This window comes from Salvelinus alpinus, chromosome 23 (genome assembly GCF_045679555.1).
Source record: "Salvelinus alpinus chromosome 23, SLU_Salpinus.1, whole genome shotgun sequence".
NCBI classification, from domain to species: Eukaryota; Metazoa; Chordata; class Actinopteri; order Salmoniformes; family Salmonidae; genus Salvelinus; species Salvelinus alpinus.
In genome coordinates this window covers 10,410,864-10,435,163 of record NC_092108.1, presented here as the reverse complement: position 1 = coordinate 10,435,163, position 24,300 = coordinate 10,410,864, and the positions used below count along the sequence as shown (strand labels likewise).

At 54.6% G+C, this 24,300-nt stretch overlaps 1 protein-coding gene across 2 annotated transcripts in view; it reads right to left on the bottom strand.

Moving 5' to 3' along the window:
* Positions 1 to 24,300, bottom strand: part of slc1a7a (solute carrier family 1 member 7a) — a 138,984-nt gene that overhangs the window by 106,643 nt on the left and 8,041 nt on the right. For both annotated transcript variants that reach the window (XM_071360905.1, XM_071360906.1), the window contains exon 2: positions 16,361 to 16,440. In XM_071360905.1, the coding sequence (XP_071217006.1) occupies positions 16,361 to 16,440 (80 nt within the window). The remainder of the gene's footprint in view (positions 1 to 16,360; positions 16,441 to 24,300) is intronic.

The following is a 24,300-nucleotide window of genomic DNA, read 5'->3' as shown; positions in this document are numbered from 1 at the left end:
CAGTCGACATCACTCTCCTCGTGTAGCCAACTCACACAGGGCACGGAGGGCTTTCTCCGGTCGACATCACTCTCCTCATGTAGCCGACTCACAGAGGGCACGGAGGACTTTCTCCGGTCGACATCACTCTCCTCGTGTAGCCGACTCACAGAGGGCACGGAGGACTTTCTCCGGTCGACATCACTCTCCTCGTGTAGCCCACTCACAGAGGGCACGGAGGACTTTCTCCGGTCGACATCACTCTCCTCGTGTAGCCGACTCACAGAGGGCACGGAGGACTTTCTCCGGTCGACATCACTCTCCTCGTGTAGCCCACTCACAGAGGGCACGGAGGACTTTCTCCGGTCGACATCACTCTCCTCGTGTAGCCGACTCACAGAGGGCACGGAGGACTTTCTCCGGTCGACATCACTCTCCTCGTGTAGTCGACTCACAGAGGGCACGGAGGACTTTCTCCGGTCGACATCACTCTCCTCGTGTAGCCGACTCACAGAGGGCACGGAGGACTTTCTCCTGTCGACATCACTCTCCTCGTGTAGCCCACTCACAGAGGGCACGGAGGACTTTCTCCGGTCGACATCACTCTCCTCGTGTAGCCCACTCACAGAGGGCACGGAGGACTTTCTCCGGTCGACATCACTCTCCTCGTGTAGCCGACTCACAGAGGGCACGGAGGACTTTCTCCTGTCGACATCACTCTCCTCGTGTAGCCCACTCACAGAGGGCACGGAGGACTTTCTCCGGTCGACATCACTCTCCTCGTGTAGACAACTCACAGAGGGCACGGAGGACTTTCTCGGGTCGACATCACTCTCCTCGTGTAGCCGACTCACAGAGGGCACGGAGGACTTTCTCCGGTCGACATCACTCTCCTCGTGTAGCCGACTCACAGAGGGCACGGAGGACTTTCTCCGGTCGACATCACTCTCCTCGTGTAGCCGACTCACAGAGGGCACGGAGGACTTTCTCCGGTCGACATCACTCTCCTCGTGTAGCCGACTCACAGAGGGCACGGAGGACTTTCTCCTGTCGACATCACTCTCCTCGTGTAGCCCACTCACAGAGGGCACGGAGGACTTTCTCCGGTCGACATCACTCTCCTCGTGTAGACAACTCACAGAGGGCACGGAGGACTTTCTCCGGTCGACATCACTCTCCTCGTGTAGCCGACTCACAGAGGGCACGGAGGACTTTCTCCGGTCGACATCACTCTCCTCGTGTAGCCGACTCAGAGAGGGCACGGAGGACTTTCTCCGGTCGACATCACTCTCCTCGTGTAGCCGACTCACAGAGGGCACGGAGGACTTTCTCCGGTCGACATCACTCTCCTCGTGTAGCCGACTCACAGAGGGCACGGAGGACTTTCTCCTGTCGACATCACTCTCCTCGTGTAGCCCACTCACAGAGGGCACGGAGGACTTTCTCCGGTCGACATCACTCTCCTCGTGTAGACAACTCACAGAGGGCACGGAGGACTTTCTCCGGTCGACATCACTCTCCTCGTGTAGCCGACTCACAGAGGGCACGGAGGACTTTCTCCGGTCGACATCACTCTCCTCGTGTAGCCGACTCACAGAGGGCACGGAGGACTTTCTCCGGTCGACATCACTCTCCTCGTGTAGACAACTCACAGAGGGCACGGAGGACTTTCTCCAGTCGACATCACCCTCCTCGTGTAGCCGACTCACAGAGGGCACGGAGGACTTTCTCCGGTCGACATCACCCTCCTCGTGTAGCCCACTCACAGAGGGCACGGAGGACTTTCTCCGGTCGACATCACTCTCCTCGTGTAGCCGACTCACAGAGGGCACGGAGGACTTTCTCCGGTCGACATCACTCTCCTCGTGTAGCCAACTCACAGAGGGCACGGAGGACTTTCTCCGGTCGACATCACTCTCCTCGTGTAGCCGACTCACAGAGGGCACGGAGGACTTTCTCCGGTTGACATCACTCTCCTCGTGTAGCCGACTCACAGAGGGCACGGAGGACTTTCTCCGGTCGACATCACTCTCCTCGTGTAGTCGACTCACAGAGGGCACGGAGGACTTTCTCCGGTCGACATCACTCTCCTCGTGTAGCCGACTCACAGAGGGCACGGAGGACTTTCTCCTGTCGACATCACTCTCCTCGTGTAGCCCACTCACAGAGGGCACGGAGGACTTTCTCCGGTCGACATCACTCTCCTCGTGTAGACAACTCACAGAGGGCACGGAGGACTTTCTCCGGTCGACATCACCCTCCTCGTGTAGCCGACTCACAGAGGGCACGGAGGACTTTCTCCGGTCGACATCACCCTCCTCGTGTAGCCCACTCACAGAGGGCACGGAGGACTTTCTCCAGTCGACATCACTCTCCTCGTGTAGCCAACTCACAGAGGGCACGGAGGACTTTCTCCGGTCGACATCACTCTCCTCGTGTAGCCGACTCACAGAGGGCACGGAGGACTTTCTCCGGTCGACATCACTCTCCGTGTAGCCCACTCACAGAGGGCACGGAGGACTTTCTCCGGTCGACATCACTCTCCTCGTGTAGCCGACTCACAGAGGGCACGGAGGACTTTCTCCGGTCGACATCACTCTCCTCGTGTAGCCCACTCACAGAGGGCACGGAGGACTTTCTCCGGTCGACATCACTCTCCTCGTGTAGCCCACTCACAGAGGGCACGGAGGACTTTCTCCGGTCGACATCACTCTCCTCGTGTAGCCGACTCACAGAGGGCACGGAGGACTTTCTCCGGTCGACATCACTCTCCTCGTGTAGTCGACTCACAGAGGGCACGGAGGACTTTCTCCGGTCGACATCACTCTCCTCGTGTAGCCGACTCACAGAGGGCACGGAGGACTTTCTCCTGTCGACATCACTCTCCTCGTGTAGCCCACTCACAGAGGGCACGGAGGACTTTCTCCGGTCGACATCACCCTCCTCGTGTAGCCGACTCACAGAGGGCACGGAGGACTTTCTCCGGTCGACATCACCCTCCTCGTGTAGCCCACTCACAGATGGCACGGAGGACTTTCTCCGGTCGACATCACTCTCCTCGTGTAGCCAACTCACAGAGGGCACGGAGGACTTTCTCCGGTCGACATCACTCTCCTCGTGTAGCCGACTCACAGAGGGCACGGAGGACTTTCTCCGGTCGACATCACTCTCCTCGTGTAGCCCACTCACAGAGGGCACGGAGGACTTTCTCAGGTCGACATCACTCTCCTCGTGTAGCCGACTCACAGAGGGCACGGAGGACTTTCTCCGGTCGACATCACTCTCCTCGTGTAGTCGACTCACAGAGGGCACGGAGGACTTTCTCCGGTCGACATCAATCTCCTCGTGTAGCCGACTCACAGAGGGCACGGAGGACTTTCTCCTGTCGACATCACTCTCCTCGTGTAGCCCACTCACAGAGGGCACGGAGGACTTTCTCCGGTCGACATCACTCTCCTCGTGTAGACAACTCACAGAGGGCACGGAGGACTTTCTCCGGTCGACATCACTCTCCTCGTGTAGCCGACTCACAGAGGGCACGGAGGACTTTCTCCGGTCGACATCACTCTCCTCGTGTAGCCGACTCAGAGAGGGCACGGAGGACTTTCTCCGGTCGACATCACTCTCCTCGTGTAGCCGACTCACAGAGGGCACGGAGGACTTTCTCCGGTCGACATCACTCTCCTCGTGTAGCCGACTCACAGAGGGCACGGAGGACTTTCTCCTGTCGACATCACTCTCCTCGTGTAGCCCACTCACAGAGGGCACGGAGGACTTTCTCCGGTCGACATCACTCTCCTCGTGTAGACAACTCACAGAGGGCACGGAGGACTTTCTCCGGTCGACATCACTCTCCTCGTGTAGCCGACTCACAGAGGGCACGGAGGACTTTCTCCGGTCGACATCACTCTCCTCGTGTAGCCGACTCACAGAGGGCACGGAGGACTTTCTCCGGTCGACATCACTCTCCTCGTGTAGACGACTCACAGAGGGCACGGAGGACTTTCTCCGGTCGACATCACCCTCCTCGTGTAGCCGACTCACAGAGGGCACGGAGGACTTTCTCCGGTCGACATCACCCTCCTCGTGTAGCCCACTCACAGAGGGCACGGAGGACTTTCTCCGGTCGACATCACTCTCCTCGTGTAGCCGACTCACAGAGGGCACGGAGGACTTTCTCCGGTCGACATCACTCTCCTCGTGTAGCCAACTCACAGAGGGCACGGAGGACTTTCTCCGGTCGACATCACTCTCCTCGTGTAGCCGACTCACAGAGGGCACGGAGGACTTTCTCCGGTCGACATCACTCTCCTCGTGTAGCCGACTCACAGAGGGCACGGAGGACTTTCTCCGGTCGACATCACTCTCCTCGTGTAGTCGACTCACAGAGGGCACGGAGGACTTTCTCCGGTCGACATCACTCTCCTCGTGTAGCCGACTCACAGAGGGCACGGAGGACTTTCTCCTGTCGACATCACTCTCCTCGTGTAGCCCACTCACAGAGGGCACGGAGGACTTTCTCCGGTCGACATCACTCTCCTCGTGTAGACAACTCACAGAGGGCACGGAGGACTTTCTCCGGTCGACATCACCCTCCTCGTGTAGCCGACTCACAGAGGGCACGGAGGACTTTCTCCGGTCGACATCACCCTCCTCGTGTAGCCCACTCACAGAGGGCACGGAGGACTTTCTCCAGTCGACATCACTCTCCTCGTGTAGCCAACTCACAGAGGGCACGGAGGACTTTCTCCGGTCGACATCACTCTCCTCGTGTAGCCGACTCACAGAGGGCACGGAGGACTTTCTCCGGTCGACATCACTCTCCTCGTGTAGCCCACTCACAGAGGGCACGGAGGACTTTCTCCGGTCGACATCACTCTCCTCGTGTAGCCGACTCACAGAGGGCACGGAGGACTTTCTCCGGTCGACATCACTCTCCTCGTGTAGCCCACTCACAGAGGGCACGGAGGACTTTCTCCGGTCGACATCACTCTCCTCGTGTAGCCGACTCACAGAGGGCACGGAGGACTTTCTCCGGTCGACATCACTCTCCTCGTGTAGTCGACTCACAGAGGGCACGGAGGACTTTCTCCGGTCGACATCACTCTCCTCGTGTAGCCGACTCACAGAGGGCACGGAGGACTTTCTCCTGTCGACATCACTCTCCTCGTGTAGCCCACTCACAGAGGGCACGGAGGACTTTCTCCGGTCGACATCACCCTCCTCGTGTAGCCGACTCACAGAGGGCACGGAGGACTTTCTCCGGTCGACATCACCCTCCTCGTGTAGCCCACTCACAGAGGGCACGGAGGACTTTCTCCGGTCGACATCACTCTCCTCGTGTAGCCGACTCACAGAGGGCACGGAGGACTTTCTCCTGTCGACATCACTCTCCTCGTGTAGCCCACTCACAGAGGGCACGGAGGACTTTCTCCGGTCGACATCACTCTCCTCGTGTAGACAACTCACAGAGGGCACGGAGGACTTTCTCCGGTCGACATCACTCTCCTCGTGTAGCCGACTCACAGAGGGCACGGAGGACTTTCTCCGGTCGACATCACTCTCCTCGTGTAGCCAACTCACAGAGGGCACGGAGGACTTTCTCCGGTCGACATCACTCTCCTCGTGTAGCCGACTCACAGAGGGCACGGAGGACTTTCTCCGGTCGACATCACTCTCCTCGTGTAGCCGACTCACAGAGGGCACGGAGGACTTTCTCCGGTCGACATCACTCTCCTCGTGTAGTCGACTCACAGAGGGCACGGAGGACTTTCTCCGGTCGACATCACTCTCCTCGTGTAGCCGACTCACAGAGGGCACGGAGGACTTTCTCCTGTCGACATCACTCTCCTCGTGTAGCCCACTCACAGAGGGCACGGAGGACTTTCTCCGGTCGACATCACTCTCCTCGTGTAGACAACTCACAGAGGGCACGGAGGACTTTCTCCGGTCGACATCACCCTCCTCGTGTAGCCGACTCACAGAGGGCACGGAGGACTTTCTCCGGTCGACATCACCCTCCTCGTGTAGCCCACTCACAGAGGGCACGGAGGACTTTCTCCAGTCGACATCACTCTCCTCGTGTAGCCAACTCACAGAGGGCACGGAGGACTTTCTCCGGTCGACATCACTCTCCTCGTGTAGCCGACTCACAGAGGGCACGGAGGACTTTCTCCGGTCGACATCACTCTCCTCGTGTAGCCCACTCACAGAGGGCACGGAGGACTTTCTCCGGTCGACATCACTCTCCTCGTGTAGCCGACTCACAGAGGGCACGGAGGACTTTCTCCGGTCGACATCACTCTCCTCGTGTAGCCCACTCACAGAGGGCACGGAGGACTTTCTCCGGTCGACATCACTCTCCTCGTGTAGCCGACTCACAGAGGGCACGGAGGACTTTCTCCGGTCGACATCACTCTCCTCGTGTAGTCGACTCACAGAGGGCACGGAGGACTTTCTCCGGTCGACATCACTCTCCTCGTGTAGCCGACTCACAGAGGGCACGGAGGACTTTCTCCTGTCGACATCACTCTCCTCGTGTAGCCCACTCACAGAGGGCACGGAGGACTTTCTCCGGTCGACATCACCCTCCTCGTGTAGCCGACTCACAGAGGGCACGGAGGACTTTCTCCGGTCGACATCACCCTCCTCGTGTAGCCCACTCACAGAGGGCACGGAGGACTTTCTCCAGTCGACATCACTCTCCTCGTGTAGCCAACTCACAGAGGGCACGGAGGACTTTCTCCGGTCGACATCACTCTCCTCGTGTAGCCGACTCACAGAGGGCACGGAGGACTTTCTCCGGTCGACATCACTCTCCTCGTGTAGCCCACTCACAGAGGGCACGGAGGACTTTCTCTGGTCGACATCACTCTCCTCGTGTAGCCGACTCACAGAGGGCACGGAGGACTTTCTCCGGTCGACATCACTCTCCTCGTGTAGTCGACTCACAGAGGGCACGGAGGACTTTCTCCGGTCGACATCAATCTCCTCGTGTAGCCGACTCACAGAGGGCACGGAGGACTTTCTCCGGTCGACATCACTCTCCTCGTGTAGCCGACTCACAGAGGGCACGGAGGACTTTCTCCTGTCGACATCACTCTCCTCGTGTAGCCCACTCACAGAGGGCACGGAGGACTTTCTCCGGTCGACATCACTCTCCTCGTGTAGACAACTCACAGAGGGCACGGAGGACTTTCTCCGGTCGACATCACTCTCCTCGTGTAGCCGACTCACAGAGGGCACGGAGGACTTTCTCCGGTCGACATCACTCTCCTCGTGTAGCCGACTCACAGAGGGCACGGAGGACTTTCTCCGGTCGACATCACTCTCCTCGTGTAGCCGACTCACAGAGGGCACGGAGGACTTTCTCCGGTCGACATCACTCTCCTCGTGTAGCCGACTCACAGAGGGCACGGAGGACTTTCTCCTGTCGACATCACTCTCCTCGTGTAGCCCACTCACAGAGGGCACGGAGGACTTTCTCCGGTCGACATCACTCTCCTCGTGTAGACAACTCACAGAGGGCACGGAGGACTTTCTCCGGTCGACATCACTCTCCTCGTGTAGCCGACTCACAGAGGGCACGGAGGACTTTCTCCGGTCGACATCACTCTCCTCGTGTAGCCGACTCAGAGAGGGCACGGAGGACTTTCTCCGGTCGACATCACTCTCCTCGTGTAGCCGACTCACAGAGGGCACGGAGGACTTTCTCCGGTCGACATCACTCTCCTCGTGTAGCCCACTCACAGAGGGCACGGAGGACTTTCTCCGGTCGACATCACTCTCCTCGTGTAGCCGACTCACAGAGGGCACGGAGGACTTTCTCCGGTCGACATCACTCTCCTCGTGTAGCCGACTCACAGAGGGCACGGAGGACTTTCTCCGGTCGACATCACTCTCCTCGTGTAGACAACTCACAGAGGGCACGGAGGACTTTCTCCAGTCGACATCACCCTCCTCGTGTAGCCGACTCACAGAGGGCACGGAGGACTTTCTCCGGTCGACATCAACCTCCTCGTGTAGCCCACTCACAGAGGGCACGGAGGACTTTCTCCAGTCGACATCACTCTCCTCGTGTAGCCAACTCACAGAGGGCACGGAGGACTTTCTCCGGTCGACATCACTCTCCTCGTGTAGCCGACTCACAGAGGGCACGGAGGACTTTCTCCGGTCGACATCACTCTCCTCGTGTAGCCCACTCACAGAGGGCACGGAGGACTTTCTCCGGTCGACATCACTCTCCTCGTGTAGCCGACTCACAGAGGGCACGGAGGACTTTCTCCGGTCGACATCACTCTCCTCGTGTAGTCGACTCACAGAGGGCACGGAGGACTTTCTCCGGTCGACATCACTCTCCTCGTGTAGCCGACTCACAGAGGGCACGGAGGACTTTCTCCGGTCGACATCACTCTCCTCGTGTAGCCGACTCACAGAGGGCACGGAGGACTTTCTCCTGTCGACATCACTCTCCTCGTGTAGCCCACTCACAGAGGGCACGGAGGACTTTCTCCGGTCGACATCACTCTCCTCGTGTAGACAACTCACAGAGGGCACGGAGGACTTTCTCCGGTCGACATCACTCTCCTCGTGTAGCCGACTCACAGAGGGCACGGAGGACTTTCTCCGGTCGACATCACTCTCCTCGTGTAGCCGACTCACAGAGGGCACGGAGGACTTTCTCCGGTCGACATCACTCTCCTCGTGTAGCCCACTCACAGAGGGCACGGAGGACTTTCTCCGGTCGACATCACTCTCCTCGTGTAGCCGACTCACAGAGGGCACGGAGGACTTTCTCCGGTCGACATCACTCTCCTCGTGTAGTCGACTCACAGAGGGCACGGAGGACTTTCTCCGGTCGACATCACTCTCCTCGTGTAGCCGACTCACAGAGGGCACGGAGGACTTTCTCCTGTCGACATCACTCTCCTCGTGTAGCCCACTCACAGAGGGCACGGAGGACTTTCTCCGGTCGACATCACTCTCCTCGTGTAGACAACTCACAGAGGGCACGGAGGACTTTCTCCGGTCGACATCACTCTCCTCGTGTAGCCGACTCACAGAGGGCACGGAGGACTTTCTCCGGTCGACATCACTCTCCTCGTGTAGCCGACTCACAGAGGGCACGGAGGACTTTCTCCGGTCGACATCACTCTCCTCGTGTAGCCGACTCACAGAGGGCACGGAGGACTTTCTCCGGTCGACATCACTCTCCTCGTGTAGCCGACTCACAGAGGGCACGGAGGACTTTCTCCTGTCGACATCACTCTCCTCGTGTAGCCCACTCACAGAGGGCACGGAGGACTTTCTCCGGTCGACATCACTCTCCTCGTGTAGACAACTCACAGAGGGCACAGAGGACTTTCTCCGGTCGACATCACTCTCCTCGTGTAGCCGACTCACAGAGGGCACGGAGGACTTTCTCCGGTCGACATCACTCTCCTCGTGTAGCCGACTCAGAGAGGGCACGGAGGACTTTCTCCGGTCGACATCACTCTCCTCGTGTAGCCGACTCACAGAGGGCACGGAGGACTTTCTCCGGTCGACATCACTCTCCTCGTGTAGCCGACTCACAGAGGGCACGGAGGACTTTCTCCTGTCGACATCACTCTCCTCGTGTAGCCCACTCACAGAGGGCACGGAGGACTTTCTCCGGTCGACATCACTCTCCTCGTGTAGACAACTCACAGAGGGCACGGAGGACTTTCTCCGGTCGACATCACTCTCCTCGTGTAGCCGACTCACAGAGGGCACGGAGGACTTTCTCCGGTCGACATCACTCTCCTCGTGTAGCCGACTCACAGAGGGCACGGAGGACTTTCTCCGGTCGACATCACTCTCCTCGTGTAGACGACTCACAGAGGGCACGGAGGACTTTCTCCAGTCGACATCACCCTCCTCGTGTAGCCGACTCACAGAGGGCACGGAGGACTTTCTCCGGTCGACATCACCCTCCTCGTGTAGCCCACTCACAGAGGGCACGGAGGACTTTCTCCGGTCGACATCACTCTCCTCGTGTAGCCGACTCACAGAGGGCACGGAGGACTTTCTCCGGTCGACATCACTCTCCTCGTGTAGCCGACTCACAGAGGGCACGGAGGACTTTCTCCGGTCGACATCACTCTCCTCGTGTAGCCGACTCACAGAGGGCACGGAGGACTTCCTCCGGTCGACATCACTCTCCTCGTGTAGCCGACTCACAGAGGGCACGGAGGACTTTCTCCGGTCGACATCACTCTCCTCGTGTAGTCGACTCACAGAGGGCACGGAGGACTTTCTCCGGTCGACATCACTCTCCTCGTGTAGCCGACTCACAGAGGGCACGGAGGACTTTCTCCTGTCGACATCACTCTCCTCGTGTAGCCCACTCACAGAGGGCACGGAGGACTTTCTCCGGTCGACATCACTCTCCTCGTGTAGACAACTCACAGAGGGCACGGAGGACTTTCTCCGGTCGACATCACCCTCCTCGTGTAGCCGACTCACAGAGGGCACGGAGGACTTTCTCCGGTCGACACCACCCTCCTCGTGTAGCCCACTCACAGAGGGCACGGAGGACTTTCTCCAGTCGACATCACTCTCCTCGTGTAGCCAACTCACAGAGGGCACGGAGGACTTTCTCCGGTCGACATCACTCTCCTCGTGTAGCCGACTCACAGAGGGCACGGAGGACTTTCTCCGGTCGACATCACTCTCCTCGTGTAGCCCACTCACAGAGGGCACGGAGGACTTTCTCCGGTCGACATCACTCTCCTCGTGTAGCCGACTCACAGAGGGCACGGAGGACTTTCTCCGGTCGACATCACTCTCCTCGTGTAGCCCACTCACAGAGGGCACGGAGGACTTTCTCCGGTCGACATCACTCTCCTCGTGTAGCCGACTCACAGAGGGCACGGAGGACTTTCTCCGGTCGACATCACTCTCCTCGTGTAGTCGACTCACAGAGGGCAAACGGCAGCCACTTTCTCCGGTCCACATCACTCTCCTCGTGTAGCCCACTCACAGAGGGCACGGAGGACTTTCTCCGGTCGACATCACTCTCCTCGTGTAGCCGACTCACAGAGGGCACGGAGGACTTTCTCCGGTCGACATCACTCTCCTCGTGTAGCCAACTCACAGAGGGCACGGAGGACTTTCTCCGGTCGACATCACTCTCCTCGTGTAGCCCACTCACAGAGGGCACGGAGGACTTTCTCCGGTCGACATCACTCTCCTCGTGTAGTCGACTCACAGAGGGCACGGAGGACTTTCTCCGGTCGACATCAATCTCCTCGTGTAGCCGACTCACAGAGGGCACGGAGGACTTTCTCCGGTCGACATCACTCTCCTCGTGTAGCCGACTCACAGAGGGCACGGAGGACTTTCTCCTGTCGACATCACTCTCCTCGTGTAGCCCACTCACAGAGGGCACGGAGGACTTTCTCCGGTCGACATCACTCTCCTCGTGTAGACAACTCACAGAGGGCACGGAGGACTTTCTCCGGTCGACATCACTCTCCTCGTGTAGCCGACTCACAGAGGGCACGGAGGACTTTCTCCGGTCGACATCACTCTCCTCGTGTAGCCGACTCACAGAGGGCACGGAGGACTTTCTCCGGTCGACATCACTCTCCTCGTGTAGCCGACTCACAGAGGGCACGGAGGACTTTCTCCGGTCGACATCACTCTCCTCGTGTAGCCGACTCACAGAGGGCACGGAGGACTTCTCCTGTCGACATCACTCTCCTCGTGTAGCCCACTCACAGAGGGCACGGAGGACTTTCTCCGGTCGACATCACTCTCCTCGTGTAGACAACTCACAGAGGGCACGGAGGACTTTCTCCGGTCGACATCACTCTCCTCGTGTAGCCGACTCACAGAGGGCACGGAGGACTTTCTCCGGTCGACATCACTCTCCTCGTGTAGCCGACTCAGAGAGGGCACGGAGGACTTTCTCCGGTCGACATCACTCTCCTCGTGTAGCCGACTCACAGAGGGCACGGAGGACTTTCTCCGGTCGACATCACTCTCCTCGTGTAGCCGACTCACAGAGGGCACGGAGGACTTTCTCCTGTCGACATCACTCTCCTCGTGTAGCCCACTCACAGAGGGCACGGAGGACTTTCTCCGGTCGACATCACTTTCCTCGTGTAGACAACTCACAGAGGGCACGGAGGACTTTCTCCGGTCGACATCACTCTCCTCGTGTAGCCGACTCACAGAGGGCACGGAGGACTTTCTCCGGTCGACATCACTCTCCTCGTGTAGCCGACTCACAGAGGGCACGGAGGACTTTCTCCGGTCGACATCACTCTCCTCGTGTAGTCGACTCACAGAGGGCACGGAGGACTTTCTCCGGTCGACATCACTCTCCTCGTGTAGCCGACTCACAGAGGGCACGGAGGACTTTCTCCGGTCGACATCACTCTCCTCGTGTAGCCGACTCACAGAGGGCACGGAGGACTTTCTCCTGTCGACATCACTCTCCTCGTGTAGCCGACTCACAGAGGGCACGGAGGACTTTCTCCGGTCGACATCACTCTCCTCGTGTAGACAACTCACAGAGGGCACGGAGGACTTTCTCCGGTCGACATCACTCTCCTCGTGTAGCCGACTCACAGAGGGCACGGAGGACTTTCTCCGGTCGACATCACTCTCCTCGTGTAGCCGACTCACAGAGGGCACGGAGGACTTTCTCCGGTCGACATCACTCTCCTCGTGTAGACAACTCACAGAGGGCACGGAGGACTTTCTCCGGTCGACATCACCCTCCTCGTGTAGCCGACTCACAGAGGGCACGGAGGACTTTCTCCGGTCGACATCACCCTCCTCGTGTAGCCCACTCACAGAGGGCACGGAGGACTTTCTCCAGTCGACATCACTCTCCTCGTGTAGCCAACTCACAGAGGGCACGGAGGACTTTCTCCGGTCGACATCACTCTCCTCGTGTAGCCGACTCACAGAGGGCACGGAGGACTTTCTCCGGTCGACATCACTCTCCTCGTGTAGCCCACTCACAGAGGGCACGGAGGACTTTCTCCGGTCGACATCACTCTCCTCGTGTAGCCGACTCACAGAGGGCACGGAGGACTTTCTCCGGTCGACATCACTCTCCTCGTGTAGTCGACTCACAGAGGGCACGGAGGACTTTCTCCGGTCGACATCACTCTCCTCGTGTAGCCGACTCACAGAGGGCACGGAGGACTTTCTCCGGTCGACATCACTCTCCTCGTGTAGCCGACTCACAGAGGGCACGGAGGACTTTCTCCTGTCGACATCACTCTCCTCGTGTAGCCCACTCACAGAGGGCACGGAGGACTTTCTCCGGTCGACATCACTCTCCTCGTGTAGCCAACTCACAGAGGGCACGGAGGACTTTCTCCGGTCGACATCACTCTCCTCGTGTAGCCGACTCACAGAGGGCACGGAGGACTTTCTCCGGTCGACATCACTCTCCTCGTGTAGCCGACTCACAGAGGGCACGGAGGACTTTCTCCGGTCGACATCACTCTCCTCGTGTAGCCGACTCACAGAGGGCACGGAGGACTTTCTCCGGTCGACATCACTCTCCTCGTGTAGCCGACTCACAGAGGGCACGGAGGACTTTCTCCTGTCGACATCACTCTCCTCGTGTAGCCCACTCACAGAGGGCACGGAGGACTTTCTCCGGTCGACATCACTCTCCTCGTGTAGACAACTCACAGAGGGCACAGAGGACTTTCTCCGGTCGACATCACTCTCCTCGTGTAGCCGACTCACAGTGGGCACGGAGGACTTTCTCCGGTCGACATCACTCTCCTCGTGTAGCCGACTCACAGAGGGCACGGAGGACTTTCTCCGGTCGACATCACTCTCCTTGTGTAGCCGACTCACAGAGGGCACGGAAGATTTGGGACCAAAATAGAGCAGAGGTGGAGAGAATCTAGCCAGTTCACCATAATCAAACCCCATAAAAGGAATACAGATTTACAGCACAGCTCTGCAACAGAAATATAGTTACCGGTTTCTTCTCTGTGAGTAGAATGCAGATGAAAATCATTTCGATGTAGCATTTGTATAACTTCTTATGGATAGGGGGCAGCATTTTCACGTTTGGATGAAAAGCATGCCCAGAGTAAACGGCCTGCTACTCAGTCCCAGTTGCTAATATATGCCTATCATTAGTAGATTTGGATAGAAAACACTCTGAAGTTTCTAAAACTGTTTGAATGATGTCTGTGAGTATAGTTTGGATTTGTTTACCAAACGCGCTAACAAAAGGAGCTATTTGGACATAAATGATTAACTTTATGGAACAAATCAAACATTTATTGTGGAACTGGGATTCTGGGAGTGCATTCTGACGAAGATCATCAAAGGTAAGTGAATATTTATAATGCTATTTCTGATTTATGTTGACTCCAACATGGCGCATATCTTCTTGGGTTGTGTTGGTCTCTGAGCGCCGTACTCAAATTATTGCATGGTTTGCTTTTTCCGTAAAGTTTTTTTGAATTCTGACACAGCGGTTGCATTAAGGAGAAGCATATCTTTAAATCTGTGAATAACACTTGTATCTTTTGTCAATGTTTATTATGAGTATTTCTGTGATTTGATGTGGCTCTGTGCAAATTCACGGGATGTTTTGGAGGCAAAGCCAAATGTAAACTGAGGTTTTTGGATATAAATATGAACTTGATCGAACAAAACATACATGTATTGTGTAACATGTTGTCCCGGGAGTGTAATCTGATGAAGAATATCAAAGGTTAGTGATTCATTTTAGCAATATTTCAGCTTTTTGTGACTCCTCTCTTTGGTTGGAAAATCGCTGTATGCTTTCTGTGACTAGTTGCTGATCTAACATAATGATATGTTCTGCTTTCGCCGAAAAGCTTTTTTGAATTCGGACACTGTGGTTGGATTACCGAGAATTTTATCGTTAAAATGGTGTCTAATACTTATATGTTTGAGAAAATTGAATTATGAGATTTCTGTTGATTGAATTTGGCGCCCTGCAATTTCATTGGCTGTTGGCGAGGGGTTCCGCTAGCGGAACAGGGTTGGACAGGATAATAATTGCTTGTCCCAGGTCTGCATCTTTACCATTCTCTAGCATAAAAGCCTTACATAAACACCAAAAGATGTGAATTTCTTAATCAGATTTGTACATTTTTTATATATAAACCCCAACAATGCAACAATGAGGAAAGGCAACTCACAGGAGTTAATTATTCCAGGGGGTTTCAAACCTCTCCTCGGGGACCTCCAGCGGTTCCATATATTTTAACTATTCCCACAGTTAACAAACCTGATTTCACTTTTTAACTAAACCATCAAGCCCTTGAATCAGGTGAATCAGTTGAATCAGGTGAATCAGGTGAATCAGGTGAATCAGGTGAATGAAGTGAATCAGGTGAATGAGGTGAACCGGGTGAATCGGGTGAATCAGGTGAATCAGGTGAGCTAGTGCAGGGCTATAGTGAAACGTCTGAGGGTCTCCGAGGAGAGGTTTGATAACCATTTAGTTAGGCAATACAGCAGCACCAAGAGACGTGGGACCAGGGTAGTGAGGACAGCCTTAGGCTACGACATGTTGTGCTTCACCACAGCAACTCATTTGATCTACAGGGTCCTCAACCTGTGACACGGTTGGTTGTGTGAAAACCTGTTTAATAATAATGTTTCGTCACAGTGGCAGGCACACCATATTATGTGTTTTAACATACTGTACATTGTTTCTGGGTCTTAAAGGTTCCTTCGACTACACCGTATGGCCACACAGGGCTGCCACAGTACTATATGGGACAACAGCCATGGATGATTACCACTGGACTGAATGCATTATAAATTCACAAAGTATATAGCAACGTTCACTTCACACATATTTCTCCACAGCCGTGTACGACGTACGAACCGTGTACACTCACAGTTCGTCAACAGCAGCACAACTGCATGACCTGAAAGTGGAAAATACAAAAGAAGCCATTTGTAGGACATACTGCAGCTAGTTCCCAAGTCTGAGGGAGAGAACACGAAGGTAGATGAAAACACACACACACCAGAATATTATGTCATGTTCTTTTCCTCAGCAATAAAGACTTTTCAATTACCATGAATACTACTCTCCACACATAGCACCCACATCACAGTACACTGTGTTTGAAGGGGAGAACCAGTATAATAAGCATCAAAGGTTTCCAGCTGACTCTCTGCTTGAGTAAGGACAGTATGCCAAGGGGGAACTTTTATACTGTGCGTGTGTCTGTGTCCGTGCGTACATGCGTGTGTTGTGGTTGCTAATATACGCATATCATTAGTAGATTTGGATAGAAAACACTCTGAAGTTTCTAAAACTGTTTGAATGATGTCTGTGGGGGGGGGGGGGGGGGGTAGGACTACCCAGCATGCCTTCTGTTCCTACCTGGAGACGACAAGGGGAAGAATGAGCATCTTTAACATCCTCATCAGGAGCTCTCCAGGAAACTGGAAATACTTCACCTCCTACGGAAACACAGAGAGGACACACAGAGCAGACGTTAGTTAGGGTAGATAGATACAGTAAGTATACAGTAGGTTGGGTTTCCATTTACCTGAGAAACATCTGGAGCATCCCAAAAACATATTGTTACCTAAATCAATGAACGTATATAAATGTTGCTTTCTCATATGTCAAGTGAAGGTTGATTGGTTGACGTCAATTATTTCGCTACTAATGTGAATATTTCAACACCATAGTGCCCTCAAAGCTCATCACTAAGCTAAGGACCCTGGAACTAAACACCTCCATCTGCAACTGGATCCTGGACTTCCTGACGGGCCGCCCCCAGGTGGTGAGGGTAGGTAGCAACACATCTGCCACGTTGATCCTCAACAATGGAGCCCCTCAGGGGTGCGTGCTCAGTCCCCTCCTGTACTCCCTGTTCACCCATGACTGTGTGGCCAGGCACGACTCCAACACCATCATTAAGTTTGCAGTGGTAGGCCTGATCACCGACAATGACAAGACAGCCTATAGGTAGGAGGTCAGAGACCTGGCCGGGTGGTGCCAGAATAACAACCTATCCCTCAATGTAACCAAGACTAAGGAGATGATTGTGGACTACAGGAAAAGGAGGACCGAGCACGACCCCATTCTCATCGACAGGGCTGTAGTGGAACAGGTTGAGAGCGTCAAGTTCCTTGGTGTCCACAACACCAACAAACTAACATGGTCCAAGCACACCAAGACAGTCGTGAAGAGGGCACGACAAAGCATATTTCCCCTCAGGAAACTAAAAAGATTTGGCATGGATCCTCCGATCCTCAAAAGGTTCTACAGCTGCAACATCGAGAGCATCCTGACTGGTTGCATTACTGCCTGGTACGGCAACTGCTCGGCCTCCGGCCACAAGGCACTACAGAGGGTAGTGCGTACGGCCCAGTACATCGCCGGGGCTAAGCTGCCTGCCATCCAGGACCTCTACACCAGGCGGTGTCAGAGGAAGGCCCTAAAATTTTTCAAAGACCCCACCCACCCCAGTCATAGACTGTTCTCTCTACTACCGCATGGCAAGTGGTACCGGAGTGCCAAGTCTAGGACCAAAAGGTTTCTCAACAGTTTTTACCCCCAAGCCATAAGACTCCTGAACAGGTAATCAAATGGCTACCCGGACTATTTGCATTGTGTGCCTGTATGTAGCCTCGCTACTGTTATAGCCTTGCTACTGTATATAGCCTCGCCACTCTTATTTTTCATTTTTTAATATTGTTCACCTAATACCTATTTTTTACTTACAAATTGCACTGTTGATTAGGGCCTGTATGTAAGCATTTCACTCTAAGGTCTACACCTGTTGTAATCGGCGCACGTGACAAATAAACTTTGATTTGATTTGATTTGGTCCCAAACCGTCATTTTAATCAGGTTGCCAGTACAGGTGTAGGGAGGTGGTCCTCAGGAGGGTTTCAGTACAGGTGTAGGGAGGTGGTCCTCAGGAGGATTTCAGTACAGGTGTAGGGAGGTGGTCCCAGGAGGGTTTCAGTACAGGTGTAGGGAGGTGGTCCTCAGGAGGGTTTCAGTACAGGTGTAGGGAGGTGGTCCCAGGAGGGTTTCAGTACAGGTGTAGGGAGGTGGTCCTCAGGAGGGTTTCAGTACAGCAGTACAGGTGTAGGGAGGTGGTCCTCTGGAGGGTTTCAGTACAGGTGTAGGGAGGTGGTCCCAGGAGGGTTTCAGTACAGGTGTAGGGAGGTGGTCCCAGGAAGGTTTCAGTACAGGTGTAGGGAGGTGGTCCTCAGGAAGGTTTCAGTACAGGTGTAGGGAGGTGGTCCCAGGAGGGTTTCAGTACAGGTGTAGGGAGGTGGTCCTCAGGAGGGTTTCAGTACAGGTGTAGGGAGGTGGTCCCAGGAGGGTTTCAGTACAGGTGTAGGGAGGTGGTCCTCAGGAGGGTTTCAGTACAGGTGTAGGGAGGTGGTCCTCGGGAGGGTTTCAGTACAGGTGTAGGGAGGTGGTCCTCGGGAGGGTTTCAGTACAGGTGTAAGGAGGTGGTCCCAGGAGGGTTTCAGTACAGGTGTAGGGAGGTGGTCCCAGGAAGGTTTCAGTACAGGTGTAGGGAGGTTGTCCTCAGGAGGGTTTCAGTACAGGTGTAGGGAGGTTGTCCTCAGGAGGGTTTCAGTACAGGTGTAGGGAGGTGGTCATCAGGAAGGTTTCAGTACAGGTGTAGGGAGGTGGTCCTCAGGAGGGTTTCAGTACAGGTGTAGGGAGGTGGTCCTCAGGAGGGTTTCAGTACAGGTGTAGGGAGATGGTCCTAGGAGGGTTTCAGTACAGGTGTAGGGAGGTGGTCCCCAGGAAGGTTTCAGTACAGGTGTAGGGAGGTGGTCCCAGGAGGGTTTCAGTACAGGTGTAGGGAGGTGGTCCCAGGAGGGTTTCAGTACATGTGTAGGGAGCTGGTCCTCAGGAGGGTTTCAGTACAGGTGTAGGGAGGTTGTCCTCAGGAGGGTTTCAGTACAGGTGTAGGGAGGTGGTCCCAGGAAGGTTTCAGTACAGGTGTAGGGAGGTGGTCCCAGGAAGGTTTCAGTACAGGTGTAGGGAGGTGGTCCCAGGAGGGTTTCAGTACAGGTGTAGGGAGGTGGTCCTCAGGAGGGTTTCAGTACAGGTGTAGGGAGGTGGTCCCCAGGAAGGTTTCAGTACAGGTGTAAGGAGGTGGTCCTCGGGAGGGTTTCAGTACAGGTGTAGGGAGGTGGTCCTCAGGAGGGTTTCAGTACAGGTGTAGGGAGGTGGTCCCAGGAGGGTTTCAGTACAGGTGTAGGGAGATGGTCCTCAGGAGGGTTTCAGTACAGGTGTAGGGAGGTGGTCCTCAGGAGGGTTTCAGTACAGGTGTAAGGAGGTGGTCCTCAGGAGGGTTTCAGTACAGGTGTAGGGAGGTGGTCCTCAAGAGGGTTTCAGTACAGGTGTAGGGAGGTGGTCCCAGGAGGGTTTCAGTACAGGTGTAGGGAGGTGGTCCCAGGAGGGTTTCAGTACAGGTGTAGGGAGGTGGTCCCAGGAGGGTTTCAGTACAGGTGTAGGGAGGTGGTCCTCAGGAGGGTTTCAGTACAGGTGTAGGGAGGTGGTCCCAGGAGGGTTTCAGTACAGGTGTAGGGAGGTGGTCCCAGGAGGGTTTCAGTACAGGTGTAGGGAGGTGGTCCCAGGAGGGTTTCAGTACAGGTGTAGGGAGGTGGTCCTCAGGAGGGTTTCAGTACAGGTGTAGGGAGGTGGTCCTCAGGAGGGTTTCAGTACAGGTGTAGGGAGGTGGTCCCAGGAGGGTTTCAGTACAGGTGTAAGGAGGTGGTCCTCGGGAGGGTTTCAGTACAGGTGTAAGGAGGTGGTCCTCAGGAGGGTTTCAGTACAGGTGTAGGGAGGTGGTCCTAAAGAGGGTTTCAGTACAGGTGTAGGGAGGTGGTCCCAGGAGGGTTTCAGTACAGGTGTAGGGAGGTGGTCCCAGGAGGGTTTCAGTACAGGTGTAGGGAGGTGGTCCCAGGAGGGTTTCAGTACAGGTGTAGGGAGGTGGTCCTCAGGAGGGTTTCAGTACAGGTGTAGGGAGGTGGTCCCAGGAGGGTTTCAGTACAGGTGTAGGGAGGTGGTCCCAGGAGGGTTTCAGTACAGGTGTAGGGAGGTGGTCCCAGGAGGGTTTCAGTACAGGTGTAGGGAGGTGGTCCTCAGGAGGGTTTCAGTACAGGTGTAGGGAGGTGGTCCTCAGGAGGGTTTCAGTACAGGTGTAGGGAGGTGGTCCCAGGAGGGTTTCAGTACAGGTGTAAGGAGGTGGTCCTCGGGAGGGTTTCAGTACAGGTGTAGGGAGATGGTCCCAGGAGGGTTTCAGTACAGGTGTAGGGAGATGGTCCTCGGGAGGGTTACAGTACAGGTGTAGGGAGGTGGTCATCAGGAGGGTTTCAGTACAGGTGTAGGGAGGTGTTCCTCGGGAGGGTTTCAGTACAGGTGTAGGGAGGTGGTCCTCAGGAGGGTTTCAGTACAGGTGTAGGGAGGTGGTCCTCAGGAGGGTTTCAGTACAGGTGTAGGGAGGTGGTCCCAGGAGGGTTTCAGTACAGGTGTAGGGAGGTGGTCCTCGTGAGGGTTTCAGTACAGGTGTAGGGAGGTGGTCCTCGGGAGGGTTTCAGTACAGGTGTAGGGAGATGGTCCTCAGGAGGGTTTCAGTACAGGTGTAGGGAGATGGTCCTCAGGAGGGTTTCAGTACAGGTGTAGGGAGATGGTCCTCAGGAGGGTTTCAGTACAGGTGTAGGGAGATGGTCCTCAGGAGGGTTTCAGTACAGGTGTAGGGAGGTGGTCCTCAGGAGGGTTTCAGTACAGGTGTAGGGAGGTGGTCCTCAAGAGGGTTTCAGTACAGGTGTAGGGAGATGGTCCTCAGGAGGGTTTCAGTACAGGTGTAGGGAGATGGTCCTCAGGAGGGTTTCAGTACAGGTGTAGGGAGATGGTCCTCAGGAGGGTTTCAGTACAGGTGTAGGGAGATGGTCCTCAGGAGGATTTCAGTACAGGTGTAGGGAGGTGGTCCTCAGGAGGGTTTCAGTACAGGTGTAGGGAGGTGGTCCTCAAGAGGGTTTCAGTACAGGTGTAGGGAGATGGTCCTCAGGAGGGTTTCAGTACAGGTGTAGGGAGGTGGTCCTCAGGAGGGTTTCAGTACAGGTGTAGGGAGATGGTCCTCAGGAGTGTTTCAGTACAGGTGTAGGGAGGTGGTCCTCAGGAGGGTTTCAGTACAGGTGTAGGGAGATGGTCCTCAAGAGGGTTTCAGTACAGGTGTAGGGAGATGGTCCTCAGGAGGGTTTCAGTACAGGTGTAGGGAGGTGGTCCTCAGGAGGGTTTCAGTACAGGTGTAGGGAGGTGGTCCCAGGAGGGTTTCAGTACAGGTGTAGGGAGGTGGTCCCAGGAGGGTTTCAGTACAGGTGTAGGGAGGTGGTCCCAGGAGGGTTTCAGTACAGGTGTAGGGAGGTGGTCCTCAGGAGGGTTTCAGTACAGGTGTAGGGAGGTGGTCCTCAGGAGGGTTTCAGTACAGGTGTAGGGAGGTGGTCCTCAGGAGGGTTTCAGTACAGGTGTAGGGAGGTGGTCCTCAGGAGGGTTTCAGTACAGGTGTAGGGAGGTGGTCCTCGGGAGGGTTTCAGTACAGGTGTAGGGAGGTGGTCCTCAGGAGGGTTTCAGTACAGGTGTAGGGAGGTGGTCCTCAGGAGGGTTTCAGTACAGGTGTAGGGAGGTGGTCCTCAAGAGGGTTTCAGTAAATGTATTGGTTGGGGTCAATTACCTACATCCACTACACAGGTCACGACCACTAGACGTGTTATTTACCAAGTGGTAATACAAGTGTACCGGGTAATTGCCATTGCAAAAGTAAATAGAATTTGGGAACCTATTTTTCCTGTAATGGGAACAATATCCTTTATATCACAGCAAGGTGCCTGAGTTGTCCCTTTCTATTAAGATTTGTCGAGCGAGCCTGTATGGCACCATTCCCCATGAACAGATTGTGCTTTATAATCACGTACTATATGTTACAGCTACTGCTGCAGCTATAGCCTTCAGGTTGATGTCCATTGCAGTAATACACAACTGCAGTACATGTATTACTGGTGCCAAGTCTGACGTTCTTGATACAATGCATGATACATGTTGTCATATAGGTTTCAGCTTCTCGACGTATCAACATGAGCAACGGAATATGTCCTTGGTGAAAAGAAACTGACATGAATAGTAACCATCACAACCACCACCATCATCATCATCATCAATATTGTCTTGTTTCGTCAGGAAAGAGTAACAGATTGTATCTGCTGCATCCCAAATGACACACTATTAACCTTTTTATGTGCACTACTTTTGACCACTATCCTATGGGTCTGGGCAAAAGTAGTCCACTATGTAGGGAATAGGGTGCCATTTGGGACGCACGGTGTGTGTCCAGAGAGTTGTTTCCCTATAGCTCTTCATAGGTTCCCTATAGATCTTAATTTGTGTACATAATTGTACAATAATTATACCCTTGCCATGCAAGTGTAGTTGAGTAACCTGAAGAAAATTCTGTTCAGGTCCTAATTGATCTCCTGTGAGAAAAGCTTGGTGGAGAAAAAAAGAGGTCTGTTAATAGCCAAATGTCTGCCTGAGGAGAGAAGAGGTCTCTTAACAGAAGGAAGACCTGGCAGAGGATGCTGGGGATTAAACATGTTACGCCATGTGTCTGACTGTTACAAAATAACAATTCTTAATCTCTTTACTTTTAATGTTGATCTTTACTTCTATAGTTCTCCATTTGCAACTCACAGGCAATACAGGCAGTCTTGTGTTTTTGTGTTGGTAAAATGTATCACCTACATGTATATTTGAGGAGGATAGAGAGACAGAGGTATAGTTAGGAAGAGGGAGAGCAGAGGGAGAAGGATAGAAGAGACAGGAAGGAATAGAGAGACAGAGAGGATGTGGAAAGAGAAAGAGATGGAGGGAGGGAGGGAGGGAGGGAGGGAGGGAGGGAGGGAGGGAGGGAGGGAGGGAGGGAGGGAGGGAGGGAGGGAGGGAGGGAGGGAGGGAGGGAGGGAGGGAGGGAGGGAGGGAGGGAGGGAGGGAGGGAGGGAGGGAGGGAGGGAGGGAGGGAGGGAGATTGGGAGGTAGAGCTAGAGAGAGAGAGGGAGAGAGGGAGGGAGGGAGGGAGAGAGAGAGAGCGAGAAAGAGAGAATGAGCGAGAGAGAGAGAGAGAGAGAGAGAGAGAGAACGAGGGAGGGTGGGAGAAAGAGAGACAAAGAGAGAGGGCGAGAGAGAGAGAGGGGGGGTGAGAAAGGGAGGGAGAGAGAGAGAGGGGGAGAGAGAGAGGGAAGGGAGAGAGAGAGAGGGGGGGGCGAGGAAGGGAGGGAGAGAGAGAGAGGGACTGGGAGGAGAGAGAGAGCGAGGGAGATGGGGAGGTAGAGCTAGAGAGAGAGGGGGGGGGGAATAGGAGAGAGAGAGAGAGAGAGAGAGAGAGAGAGAGAGAGAGAGAGAGAGAGAGAGAGAGCAAGAGAGAGGGGGAGGGAGAGAGAGAGAGAGAATAGAAATTTGAACACAATAAGGCAGGATGATTAAAACTGCTGAAGAGCTTTAGCTACTGTTAAGTATTATGAAGGGGGGGTCAGAAAGAGAGGGAGGGAGAGAAAGGCAGGAGGAGAGGGAGAGCTTATTTTGCCTTTTTTAGATCAGGATCACTGCAGTCAAATGTCAGGCTGATTAGTGTGTGTGTGTGTGTGTGTGTGTGTGTGTGTGTGTGTGTGTGTGTGTGTGTGTGTGTGTGTGTGTGTGTGTGTGTGTGTGTGTGTGTGTGTGTGTGTGTGTGTGTGTGTGTGTGTGTGTGTGTGTGTGTGTGTGTGTGTGTGTGTGTGTGTGTGTGTGTGTGTGTGTGTATGTCTGTGTGAGACTTGGGTGAAAAAGACACACACGCACACAAACAGCTGGCATCGGGCCCTGGCATCTGCCGCCACAGGACAAACAGGCTGGCATGTGCCATGTGGCAAACACAGGCACAGTTATAACTCCTTAATACAAATGTTAATGAATGAAAAACCCAGTGACATTCTGGGACGTTGATCCTATCATGACCAATTCATGATTGCTAACACTTGATGGTTCCTGTTGTCAAGGGCAATTCCACGATAATGGATGCCAAACAAAAAAAACGTTGATTTCAAAGTTTAACGAGCCATACAACTCTATGCACAAGCAGAATTTCCCAAAACTCTGTTAAATATCTGCTCCTAGTTAAGATTCAAAGATGTCTGCAAAAATAATTGGGTGTCAAAAATCTATTTTGGTTATTGAAACAAGGTAAGGGGCTCCCGAGTGGCGCAGCGGTCTAAAGCACCACATCTCAGTGCTAGAGGCGTCACTAC